We start from the raw sequence: 14,196 nt of genomic DNA, 5'->3' as shown, positions 1-14,196 counted from the left end.
TTTTTCTTGATTTCCTCCTCAGATTTGTTCATTATTGGTGTACAGAAATGCTCCTGATTTTTGCGCATTGATCTTACAACCTGCAACTTTGCTGAACTCATTTATAAGTTCTAGAAGCTTTGTTGTAGATTTCTCACGGTTTTCTATGCGTAGGATCATGTTGTCTGTAAATACTGATATTTCGACTCTTCCTTTCCAATTTAGATGCTTTTATGTCTTTTTCTTGCCTCAGTGCTGGAGCAAGTCCTTCTAACACAATGTTAAATAGGAGCGGAGATAGTGAGCTTCCTTGTCTTGTTCCAGAACTTAGAGGGAAATGTTTTAAGATTTTACCATTGTATAGATGTGAACTCTGGGTTTTTCATATATACCCTTTATCAAGTTCAGAAAGTTTCCTTCCATTCTTGTCTTTTGCAAGTTTTTAATCAGGAAAGGGTGCTGTATTTTATCAAATGCTTTTTCTGCATCTATAGAGATGATCATGTAATTTTTTTCTTTCGATCTGTGTATGTGATGTATTACATTGATTGATTTTCTTATGTTGAACCATCCTTGCATACCTGGCATGCAACCCACTTCATCATGGTGTATAATTTGTTTGATATGTTGTTGAATACGATTAGCAAGTATTTTGTTGGGAATTTTAGCATCTAGTTTCATCAGAGAGATTGGTCTGTAATTTTCCTTTCTTGTGGTTATTGTTTGGCTTTGGCATTAGGGTAGCCTTGGCATCATGGAGTTATTAGGCGATGTTCCTTATACTTCTATTTTTTGGAAGAGTTTAAGCAGAATTGGTTTTAGTTCCTTCTCAAATGTTTGGTAGAATTCACCTGTGAAGCCGTCTGGTCCTGGGCTCTTCTAAGTTGGGAGGTTTTTGATGACTGATTTTCTTTACTTGTGATTGATCTGTTGAGCTCATCAATTTCTTCTTTTGTCAGTGTAAGCTGCTTTTGTATTTCTAGAAATTTGTCCATTTCCTCTAAATTCTCCTTCATGTTGACATACAATTTTTCAAAATATCCTCTTATGATACTCTTTTTTTCTGTGGTGTTAGTGGAGATACCCCTTCCTCATTTCTTATTTTCTGTATTAGCATCATCTCTCTTTTTTTCTCTGTTAATCCAGATAAAGGTTTTCAATTTTATTGATCTTCTCAAAGAAACAGCTTAATTTTGTAATTTTTTCTAGTGTTTTCTTATTTTCTGTTTCATTTAGTTCCACTCTAATCTTTGTCATTTCCTTATTTCTAATTCCTTTGGGATTAGTTTGTTGTTCTTTTTCTGATTCCTCCACATGTGTGGGTCAGTCTTTGATTTTAGCTCTTTTTTCTTTTTTGATGCATGCACTTATGGCTATGTTTTCCTTCTCAGTACAGCCTTTGCTGCATCTCATAAGTTTTGATGTGTTCTGTTGTCATTTTCATTCGTTTCAAGGTAGTTTGATTTCTTTTGAAATTTCCTCCTTGACCCACTGTTTGTCTAAGAGTGTGTTAACTTCCATATCTTTGTGCCTAATCTGCTTCTCCTGCCCTTACTGAGTTCCAGCCTCATTCCATTGTGGTCCAAGAAATTACTTTGTATAATTTCAATCTTTCTGAGTTTTTCTTTGGCCTAGCATGTGGTCTATCTCGGAGAATGATCCATGTGCACTCTAGAAGAATGTATACCCTGCTGTATTTAGGTATAGTATGCTGTATATATCTATTAGGTCCAGATCCTCATTGCATTATTCAAAGTCTTTGTTTCTTCATTGGTTTGCTGTAATCTAATCTTTTTCTTTTCTACTCTACTCTTGGACTTCAGGTGGGAAAATAGTGTCAATATCAGGACCACCCACTCCCCAAAGTTGGCAACATAGGAGTCATCCTGGATTCTTCCTTCTACCTAATCACCCCCATCCAGTAATCAACAATTATGGCCAATTCTTTATCTTGAATTTTTCTTAAAACTGTTTTCTCCTTATTTTCAATTTTTTTCTACCACCCTGGTTCAAATCTTTATCCTTTGTCTCCTGGAGTGTTGTAATTGCCTCATAACCAGTCAACCTCAAAGAAAAATTTCACTTTGCTGTCAGAGTGATCTAAACACATCTAAGCATTTTACTTCCTTGTGTAAAGCTTTTCAATAGTTTCTCTTTGAATAACCTATACCTTAACATTAAGTTTAAGGCTCTATATGAATTGTTTCCAGTTAACACCATCTAATACCATTTCTCCTCCCTACCTTGTATTAAATGCTTCCTAGATACAGAATGACTTCTAATTCCCTGAATAGCCTGCTATTTCATTTCTATGTGCCATTGCTTATATTATTTCTTATAACTGGAATTCCTTTCCATTGCCCTTCCTTTCTTTTCCAGCTGCACGTATAGGCATATTTGAAGACTAAGTTCGAGTACTTTTTCTCCAGAAAGTATTCTATGATCTTGCTGGAAAGAGTGTCCCTCCTTTGCATATACTGCTTCTCATTGTGCTTACCATATCATAAATGTATATTGTAAATTTGAGTACCATATTACTTCTAGACAAACACATGTTTTACACAATATCATGTGTTATTTTTTTGTGTGTAAGCAAGGGCCCAGCACTTAATAAATGCACTGTAAAACATTACATTGAACATAACTGAATCTAACAACACTGTAAAAACATTCAGTGTTCTACAGCTCTCGGGTGAGCAAGCTGCATAACTGCAGGAGAGGAAGACTTTGCCAAGTCTACAGGGATTTACAATGTGGCTACAGCTCTGCTATCTATAAATGGGAAGGGGAATATACTCTCCTACTACTCAAAGGGGGAATTCAGACATTTTATGACCTACATGAGGACAGTTACATGGATTTGAGTACCTAGCATGTGTCAGATGCTGTGTGTATATTACTTAATTTTATTTATTTTTAATATTTCTTTACTACAAACAAAGTAAGGGAAATTAAGAAAATACTTTCAATCTAATTATTTAACCGTTTCTTGTGTTTTAACCTATCCTCCTTATTTTTTCGGTCCTTGTTCTGTATTTCCCACTTAAAATTTTATAGTATAAACACTCTACATTTTCATTTAACAATATATATTAATACATTCCATTTTGTTAGAATATATTTTCTTATATTTCCCAAACCTCACTTCTCCTACCCCCTTACTTAGATTTTAAGTATTGCACCCAGATGCCATACCAGTTGTCTCAGTATTTGCTTTAAGTGGAGAGTTCCAGTATTCCAACAAATTCCTGCTCATCCTTCCCAGTCTCAAGGCAATTATACAAATAAGAGTAGATTATTCCACAGGAAATACATTTATCACAATCTGTGACATTTCTAGTTACATTTAACTTCTTTAATTTCTTTATATATATAATATGGTTGCTAACAAATTAATTGCTATACTTAGAACTAAAAGGCACCCCTTTTAATTCCTACAATTAAAGAAGAATACATTATGCCAAAAGAGACAATTTCTTTTAAATATATGTGCAAATATAGATAAACTTACAGTCAAATTATCTGATCTTGGTGTCACAACTTGATTTCCTAAAACCTGGGAGTCAGTGAAGTTTTCCCATCCTTGCCCACAGAGTTTCCACAACCTAGTCCATCCAAGTGATAGAGTTTGTTGAAAAGATTGATGCAAAAGATCAGATTAGGCTTAACTGCCCCAGTCCTCTGGATCAGGAACTGTGCTGAAGTCATTAGACTGATTGTGGCTGTAGTGTACAGGCAAAGTGTGTAGAACCCAGAAATAGAGGACTTGAATCCAATCTTTGTGCATAAACTATTGGATCTATCTAAAACTTAGTTTCCTCATCTGTAAATTGAGAGAAATTTAAAGCATAGTGGTTTTGGAACTAGACTTTCAGGATTCAAATGCTGGCCCCACAATTTCCTAGATGTCTGACTTTGGGCTATTTACTTAATGTATTTGTGCTCAGATGATTTATTTGTAAAATAAAAATAATAGTACTATTTCATAGTGTTGTGAGAAATATGTTAATATATGTATTTATACTTAGAATATTATATATTTGATATGCACACATACACACACACTTAGAATAATGCCTGTTGCATGGTAAGTGCAAATTCTTGTTTGTTAAATAAATTACACAAAGGAAAAGTGCTTGACATCTATGAGCACTCATTAATAATAATATTGTTTTTTGTCATCATCATCATTGGTGGTTTCAAAGTGTTTCCTCAAAGTAGAGTATAAAAGTTTGCAAATACAAAAGTGTGAGTTAGAACAAAGAAGTAATATTTTAATTTTAGCCATCAGTTAAAAAACATCTGGTAGATCCTAAGTATGATACTTGCAAACAAAAACTTTATAGGTAGCCCACAGTGCTAAGATTGGATCCTAAGAATATATTCTGACAGTCGCTTTTTTCAGGGCCTCCTTTACATCTCTGTTCCTCAGACTATAGATAAGGGGATTCAACATGGGGATCACCACTGTGTAGAATACAGACACCACTCTGTTCTGGTCAGTTGAGTAGCTAGACTTGGGTATCACATAAATGAATGTAATAGTTCCATAATAGAGAGTAACTGCAGTGAAGTGGGAGGTACAGGTGGAGAAGGCCTTTTGTCTCCCTTCAGTGGAGCGCATCTTTAGGATTGTGGTGAGGATATAGACATAGGAGAGGATTATGACAAACACTGTGACCACAATAATAGATCCAGAAGAGATGGAAGGGATAATTTCAACAATGGAGATATCTGAACAGGAAAGTTTCAACAAAGGAGAGAAATCACAGAAAAAGTGATCTATCTGATTTGGGCCACAGAAGGACAGAGTCAATAAACAGCCAGTAAATGTCCAAGCATTCACACACCCACCCAGGTAGGATGTCCCTACTAAGAGGATGCAGACTCTGGGGGACATGTGGGTAGAGTAGAGCAAAGGCGAGCAGATGGCCACATAGCGATCATAGGCCATGGCTGCCAGCAGGAAGCACTCAGCTGTCCCAAACAGGACCACCGAACAGAGCTGGGCTTCACAGCCAGCGACAGGGAGAGCTGTTCCATGCCTAAGGAATCCTGTAAGCATGATAGGTGTGACTGATGTGGAATATCCAATATCCACCAAAGCCAAATGGCTGAGGAAGAGGTACATGGGTGTGTGAAGCTGGGAACAGCTTCTAATTAAAATTATGATGCTGATATTGCCTAATAAAGTGATAACATAGACTCCTAGAAATATCACAAAGAAGATAACACAAAATGTAGGGTCCTTCGTTAACCCCAAAACGATGAACTTTGTCACAGTTGTGTGGTTTCCAAACTTCATCTCTTCTGTGAATTATTCCTGTTGAAGCAATAGGAACATCTGTATGTTTTAAGATTCCATTACATCATTTATTAAGTCCTTGTTATGCTTCACCAGCACACATTCCTGTTTTCTTTGATTATTGCTCAGACTCATTCCCAGTGATTTTTTCCTCTGCCCAATCTGTAACTATCGGCATTCTACAGGATTGGTTTTTTTTTTGGTCCTTTCTTCTTTGCATAAAAGAAGAATGATTCAGTCTCACTTTCTGGGATCTCCATTATATATTCTTTTTTTAACTTAATATTTATATAAAAATGCCTCTTAAATCTTAATTCCTAGATAGAGCTCTCTTCCAACATTCATTTCGATATATTTTAATTTATGTATGTATGTAAATAGTATTTACATTTTTGTAATTGTATTGCATATTCCTTTGTGATTTACATTTCACTAAATGCTAATTAATTAACTATTTCCCATCTTTTTCATCTTCATAGCTAGGATGCAGGACAAATTATATAACAAACTCTTTAGCATTGTATTTATGGAACGTCATGATCTATCTCAGATTCATTTTCTGAATATATCTCCCAACATACGCTTCCTTGAACTTCTGCAAGAGTCAAGTTCACATGACTCAGATTTATACCCAGTGTTACAGGTTATTTTCACAGAATCCATTTTCTGCTAACATTATTGCAGTTCTTAAGGTTTTAACATTTGCTGTAAGTTGTAAATATCATACCATCTTCAAATTTCTTAATTTCTTAAAAACTTAAAAATGTCTTACTTTAAAATAAGTAAGCATTCAGTTTTTCTTAGTTCTCTAACTAAGACAGTAGTGAGGCATAATGACTCAATAGTTGAAAACCTGCAGCTCATCAAAGAATGTATTCTGTCTCTTTCTTAATTGATCTTCATTAACTGCCTGCTTAAATTTCTCCAGTGACAGGTACCTTATGGCTTTTATTTCAACTCTATCATGAAAAATCTGTTTTAGGTGGCGGACTCGACCCAGTGGTTAGGGCTTCCGTCTACCACATGGGAGGTCTGTGGTTCAAACCCCGGGCCTCCTTGATCCATGTGGAGCTGGCCCATGTGCACTGCTGATGCATGCAAGGAGTACCCTGCCACACAGGGGTGTCCCCCGTGTAGGGGAGCCCCACGCACAAGGAGTGTGCCCCATAAGGAGAGCTGCCCAGCGCGAAAGAAAGTGTGGCCTGCCCAGGAATGGTGCAAGATGTGTCAACAAGATGACAAAACAAAAAGAAACACAGATTCCTGTGCCGCTGACAACAACAGAAGCAGACAAAGAATACGCAGCAAATAGACATAGAGAACAGACAACCGGGGTGGGAAGGGAGGGAGAGAAATAAATAAACAAATAAATAAATAAATAAATAAATAAATAAATAAATCTTTAAAAATAATCTGTTTTAGTCTTATTGATTGTTCTCCTATACCTTTCACAGTACAAATCATCACCTTTCTAGATAAAAAAAAACCTTTGAACTATTTAAATACAGTTATTGTGCCTCCACTGCCATCTCTTTTCTAGAATTAATCATCTATAATAATTCCTTTGGCCATTCCACCTGTGGCATACATTTCCAACCCCACTCTGCTCTGAGGAGAGGGTCCACATTTGTGTTCTTTGCTCTCTGACTCAAGCACAGTTCAGTGGGGCCAACCCTTCTTTCATTGTGTACACTATGCAAGCTTCAATCTATGCTGACATCAGAGTTGTAAAGACTGTGTAGTTAAAAGTTCTGATCTCAAACCTCCCACTGGCCAGCTTTGTAAACTTGGACATGGTACTTAATTGGACTCTCAGTTTTTACATTTGTAAAGTGGGAATACTTGAAAAGTAGGAATGCAGCTTTGTTGCAAGATTTATAGAGATGATACCTGTAAAGCCTCCAGAGATATTTGGTCAGAAGTCAGGGCTAAGTAACTGTTTTTCATTAAGTAAAAAAGAAGTATTGGTAGATTGTCAATTATTTAAATTGAAGTATAATTTTTCTTTCAAGATATCTCAGAAGATTTTCACTACAAATAAGGTGGGAAGTAAATGTCTGATGCCTTCTAGTCCTGGACTGTGCTACTAAAATGCATAAAACTTCAAGTGATTCTTATCTTTCCCTTCATTTCCACTGTCCACCATGTCTCATTCATGCCAGTCTGCTTAGATCAGAGACTCTAACCACTCAAAATCCTCTCACTCAATGCATGGGGCACTATTAATGACTCAGAGGGGATGGGGTACTAAGTCTCATCTAATCTGAGTACTAGACTGCTTTCTTCCTAATTTCCTTTTTATATTCTCAATTGCACAAGCTTAGCAATGGCTTTGGTTCCTGAAAACCATCTGTACTGCTCTTGAGGACTCATGAACTAATCCTAGTTTGGGTGCCCAGAAGAACCATGCTACAATGTTTCTCTTACTGCGGCCACAGTCTCCACATGGGTCAAGAGCTAAATGTAGTGAGAGTAGTTCTTTTGTTTTTCATTTCTCATTGAAAAATTAAATATTTTAAATTATTTTAGCAAAGTCCATGAATACTGTACTCACCTTTCAGAGTTAGAATTGGTACTGAAGTCCAAGGAGAACTTTATAAAGTAGTTGTTTTCTATATAGTTTTATAGTTAGTTGGACACTGAATACTTGACAATTGTGAATCATTGAATGCTCCCATCTGTCAAGGAACATGGTTGCAAAAATGCTGTGAGGATGAGAATGGGTATCTTTGTACATGTGGTGGAAGAGAAAGGAAGCCTAATAGGAAATTTTAAATCCTCTGGGCTGTTATTGCTTGTCCCTTTGAGAAAAATGTCCTTGGATTTGTTATACAAAAATAACTTGTGAAGCCAGGTGACTCATTAAGCCCAGGCTGGCCCTCCCTAAAGAGGCATCTGTATGCTATGATGCCCTTTGGAATTCTTTTTGCCTGTTTAATACAAGATAAGGAGACAGTTCTTGGTTTCCTGGAAGCATGTGCAGAATCCAGAGCAATTACTTATGTGCTTAATTAGAATCTGCGTGATGATCTTCCAGTATTTTCCAATTCAATAACCTTTGAATTAAATTGAAAAGGAGCACTGGAGTTGAAGCAGGGAGAACAGTGGGAAACAAAATTATTACTTTGACTTAGTGACCAATTTCTTGAAAATTAAGATGATTCTAGAATTTAATATACACTAGTTTGTCTCTTGTTGAAGTGTCTTGGAACCCTTTTCTTTCCACTCCTCATCAGAACAAATCAAGAAGCCCTTCTGAGACATCTAAGTGTGCCATATTTCATTGAAACGGCAGGCAATAAACCAAGTATGTTAGATACATGACTCAATTCACAAAAAAACCCCACTCTTCTGTTATATGTTCTCAGTGTTACCATTCGGATCCATCAGTTATACAGCTCTTTTGACAAGTTCCAATAAGCAGAGGCAGCTCAAATCATTGCTATAGTCTACATTGTCTACTCAAAAGTTCTGCTCAGGGCTGATATCCTTTACTTCTTGTACCATTCATTCACTTGTGCCACACCCCTTCTAGAATTGTCTGACTCCATTTGGGAATACGCCCTTCAACCTAAAACCATCAAAATATTTTTCTGCAATATTTCAACCTCCTCACTTCACCAGTCCTATTCAGAAGTGTGTAAGTAGTTATCAAGAAGCAAAGTTGATTACAACACCATAATAAGAAGAATCAGGTTCCAAAATCCCTATAAGTATGATAGAAGATCTGTATCCTGTCAATCATGCTTCAACATTAAATTTAATTATTGGTCTTTTTTAGACAGTGGAAGTAACTGGCACTCCATGTCATGAGATATTGGGACAGGCCCATTATTCATTTAATAATTCATTGATTAAATCCATCAACCAACCTAAATTGAGTCCAAGCTCTCTAAAACACAAAGAAAGCCTTTACCCTGATGGAACTTATTGCACAGTATGGTCAGTAATAGAATGAAGGCATGTAGGAGATGTGCTAAAAACATTGGAGAAATTTGCATCTGAGGTGGGACTGGTCAGGGAAAGCAGCATATGTAAAGGGCCCAGATGCTAACAAGGAGTATATTTCCCAGGAGCCTAATGGAAGCTGTGTCCAGGGACTTGGAGACTTGGGCAATGAAGTGTTGGAATAGAAAGTTGGTTGGGGATGGAGATCAGAGTCAGTGCTACTAGGGCCAAATTCCATCTGTGTAGAAAAAAATCAGTCCTCTTAGCTGAGGGCTGCAGATAGTGGGTAGAAATCCGTGGAGAAATATGAGGAAGTAGAAACAAAGCATAGTTAACATTATTCAAACTATTATTCATGGACTAGTGCTAGTTGGCAAACTGTTTACCATCAGTCTATAATACAAAATGACAGAAGTTTAAAGTAAGCATTTGAGAGAGTAATTTTAAGTCTGTTGAATCCAATTATAAAAAAGTTGGCCTATATTTGTATGTTTTTGTTGTTTTAATCAATATTTTATAGTAATTCTAGCTTATTATCTTTCTAATAAGTATTGATCCATGGAGTACTGGAGAAAAGTTCCTTCATTTAGATAGTCTGATAAACATTTGTTGTGGCCTTTGACATCAGGAGACCTAGGTTCAGTTTAAAGCAGGGGTCCTTAACTCTTTTTGTTCCATGCACCCCTTTGGCAGTCAGATGAAAACCCAGATCCCATCTCAGAATGTAGTGGCAGATAGTTTTATGACAATCATGTCTTTAAATTAAATTTTAGGGTTATTCAAAATTACATTTTAAAACTTTCCCATAATTTCAATGCTTATAACACAGTTCAACATCTCTTCAAACAGTCATTTTTGGCAAACATTTAGAAATTCAAGCTCTCCCACAGCATCATAAAACCATCTCTGCCATCCTTACCAACCTTTTTGCAGGCAGTTATTCACTGCACTCAGAACATACTACATCAAAATAAAAATCATACTAAGTTGACACTATACTGTATATTATTTAATAAATATATCACACTTGCACCAACATGTCCTCCACAAGAATAATGTGTTTTGAAATTTCAATTCAAGCTCACAGACCCCCTGAAATCTTTCCACAGACCCCTTGGGCCCCTTGGCTACGAACTCCTTATTTAAAGTATATGAGCTCAGGAAAATTGTTTAGCCTATGTGAGATTCAATTTCATGAATTATATAAAATGGGGTGACTAATTCATATTTCATAGGCTTGTCATGAGATTTAAATGGATAGCCTAAGTATGTGGAAAACTTAACTGAAGCTATTGATATGTAAGAGCTCAGCCATCTCAAACATATGACAACTAGAACAAAGAGCCTTGATGTGTTGAGTCTGATAGGACATGGACATCAGAATTGGAAAGGGTCCTATTACCTTTTGCAATTATTCTATTCTATCCTCAGTCCCAAACTCTTCCTCCTTTAAGACTTGTAACATTCCAACTATGATACCTTCTCTCTGCCCCCATTGATCTCCCAGCTATTCTTCATTCACTGAGGACTCTGGCACCTGCATCACAATTTTCCTTTTGATCCTTATTTTAGCCATTTTGAAGGGAAACCTCAAAACCACTCTACAAATGATAATGAAAGAAATCAAATAGAACCTAAGCCATTCGAGAGAAATGCTATGCTCATGGATTAGATTACTCAACATAGTAAAGATGCAAATTCTCCCAAACTGATTTACAGGTTTAATGCAATTTCTATTAAAATCCAAGAATGATACTATATAGACATAGACTGATATTAAAACATTTATGGAAAGCCACTAGAGAAGCCAAAAATAAATTTGAAAAAGAAGAAGTTTGGAGAAATCACACTATCTGAATTAAAGCTCACTATATAATACAAGTAATCAAGACAATGTGGTATTGGTAGAGAGATAAACATACCAATCAATGGAATAGCATAAAGAATCCATAAAAGAACCAAACAATAATAACCATCTAATTGTAAGTAAATATACAAAAGCAATTCAATGGAAAGAGTATAATAGTCTTTCAACACATGGTGTTGAATGATTGGATATTTATAGGCAAAAATTTAAATATGTAAATCTCAACCTAAAATCACATCATATACAAAATTTCACTCAAAATGGATCATAGGTCTAAACATAAAATAAAAAACTATAAATTATTTTAAAAGGAAATCTTCATAGCCTAGGGTTAGGTGAAGAGTTCTTAGGCATGACACCAAAAACACAATCCGTAATTGAAAAAAATTGATAAATTATACTTGACCAAAATTTTAAAACTTTGCTCTATGAAAGATGCTATTAAAAGGATGAAAAGATAAGCCAAAGATTTGGAGAAAATATTTGCAACTCTTATATCTAATGAAGGATTCATATATATATAAATAACACTTTAAGATCAACTGTAAAAAAATGAACAGTCCAATTAGAAAATGGGTGTTATGAGTTGAATTGTGTCCTCCCCAAAGAAATGTCCCTCCCAAAAGAAAAGTCCTAATCACTAGTACCTCAGAATGTGACCTTATTTGGTAATAGGGTCATTGATTTTGTAACTTCTTAAAATGAGGTCATACTAGAGTAGAGTGGGCCCTTAATCCAATATGACTGGTGACTTTATAAAAAGAGGAGATAAAACACAGAGTCAGAGGTACACAAGAGAGAAGACCATGTGAAGACAGTGGCAGAAACTGTAGTTATGCAGCTACAGTCCATGGAATGCTTTTGGTAGCCAGATTTTCTTACTGAGAAAAATTAAGAAATTTGAAGAAAAATATATTTGAAAGCATTGGAGACCAGACAAAGCATCTAAGACATGAAAAGCCAAGATCCCAGAGGGAAGAAAATCACAGAAAAGGAGCTGATATTCCACAAGTCATTTCTCTCTTGGGACATTTGCAAATTCTTTAGATGGTAAGAGGATGAGAATATGGGTAGAGGGTTGCAACTACGAGGCAGAGAAGCTACAGAATTTAAGAGAAAAGCATTGACGTATGGGGATGACAATACAGCCAGGATTGAAGGGATCGTGATACTAGAGAATAGAGAGATGAAAAAAGGAAACTTGACACTTAGAGGTTTTTCTCTCCATATGCATATGCTAAATTTTAAAAGGAGGGGATAAGAAGCTAAAGAGAAAGACATTGAAAACAAAGCTCAAATTATGGCAGGCTCAGTATACTAGGGAGATGAAAACTGGAGGCGAAGACACACTAAAGGAGAGGATCTCTAGTAAACACCTCAAACTCTTAGCTGAGATTTCCAGAGAGCTACACTCAAAAGAAATGGGTGCTACTGGCAGTAGAGATAGGAGAAGTATTAGACTCAGTTTTGATATCTATCCTCGTCTTAGTAGGATTGACTAGTCCTAACAATCAGCAGCATGGATCCTCTTGTCCCCAATCTAACCTGTATTGTGTGTCTTCCTATAGTGTGCATGTGGCATGTTGTTTTCCTACACACCTTATCAGCAATAGGGTGCAGATTACCAGGACTGGGATGATCCAGCAACAGACACTGGCAAGTGTAGAAACTTTTCAGGTAAGGAAGGGTCACAGCAACAGACTACTGGCTAAAGTTGGAAGCCATCTGCTGCAACAGCAGGGGATCTGATTAATATCGCCGAAATGATGTTACCCAGACCACCTTCCAGGTGTCAGGAACGGGTCTGCTTTAGAGCCACTGTGCCTGTTATGGAGCAAAGTATGTGGGTGGTAGAAGAGCGCACCTCTGTCTCCAGATAGCAGTGGTGGTTTGCTCAGATTTTGAGCAGATGCAGGCTGAGATGGTCCCAGAGTCAGTGGTCCATGTCAGGTCTTAATCAGGAGTCTCTGCAGGGGAGAAGGGAAAGGTGAAAGTACCAGTGGCTGTGCTTTTGTTGTGTAGCAATGCAGGGCTCCCATGTCTGTGAAACTGTTAATTGTGTTGTGCTCAGTGTAGTTGTATGTAACAGCAGATGTTGCAGCATCTCTTTTGGTGGTCTGCTGAGTTTAATATGGCATAGTTATGCCATAAGGAGATGAATAGTGTTATAGGGATTATGAGCAATACTGCTGACCAAGTTGTGACTATTGTTTTTCAAGGATTCTTTTTTTTCTTTTTTTTTTGGAGCTTATAGCTTTAATTTAAAAATTTCAGCCATGTTGGATGTAAAAACACAGAAACCCAGAAAACATAGAAATGTAAGACTCACTAGTGTATATAAGCTATTTTAGAATCTTGTGATTTCTTAGTAGACTCTGAGTACCAATTAAATAGGTGTCCAGTTTGGCCTGTTTAATTTGGAGAACACTTTTTCTACAGTGCACTTCTGAAATGAGTAATTGAAATGTTCCCCACAATGGCCATTGCAACTTTAGGTTGTCTTTAGTGAGATTTTGCTATTTTGTTAGATAGGCACAGTTTCTATTCCCATATATTTTTTGTTTGTTTTTTATTGTTTTAAAATTTTTTATTATTGTCTTTTTTCTCTATTTTTTCTTTATATATATATATATATATATATTATTTTTCTTAAAGAGATACTTAGATTATATAAAAGTTACATAAAAAAATAAGGGATTCCCATATGCCCCGTTTCCTACCCCTTCCACATTTTTCCACAAGAAGAACATCCTTCATTAGTGTGGTACATTTGTTACAACTGATAAACACATTTTGGAACATTGCCATTAAGTATGGATTATAGATTATATTGTAGGTTACACTCTCTCTAACACATTTTTTAAATTACAACAAGCTATATAATGGCCTATAGCTGTCATTGCAATGTCATTCAGGACAATTTCCAAGTACTGAAAATGCTCCCAAATGATATCTATTTTTCCTTATCCTTCTCCTCAGAACTTCCACATCAATGATAAAAGTTCTTCCACTGCTAGAATCACATTAAGTCTATAGTAGAATAACAGTAATTCTTCCCTAGTCCATCATTCATTCCGCAATCCAGAGGATTCTAGGA

The 14,196-nt window shown here is 36.2% G+C and overlaps 1 protein-coding gene across 1 annotated transcript; it reads right to left on the bottom strand.

The window, feature by feature from the left end:
• Positions 1-4,351: 4,351 nt before the first annotated feature.
• Positions 4,352-5,284, bottom strand: LOC101415800 (olfactory receptor 5P1). Its single transcript, XM_004455318.1, has one exon. It carries the CDS (start codon positions 5,282-5,284, stop codon positions 4,352-4,354), a length of 933 nt encoding a protein of 310 aa, XP_004455375.1.
• Between the last annotated feature and the right edge of the window lie 8,912 nt (positions 5,285-14,196).

The sequence above is a fragment of the Dasypus novemcinctus genome, chromosome 10, assembly GCF_030445035.2.
Source record: "Dasypus novemcinctus isolate mDasNov1 chromosome 10, mDasNov1.1.hap2, whole genome shotgun sequence".
In the NCBI taxonomy this organism is placed as follows: Eukaryota; Metazoa; Chordata; class Mammalia; order Cingulata; family Dasypodidae; genus Dasypus; species Dasypus novemcinctus.
This window is presented reverse-complemented; position numbering and strand designations above follow the sequence as displayed.

Bases quoted from the DNA above. Each gene is read 5' to 3' on its own strand.
- LOC101415800 (XM_004455318.1), bottom strand. From the start codon at position 5,284: ATGAAGTTTGGAAACCACACAACTGTGACAAAGTTCATCGTTTTGGGG.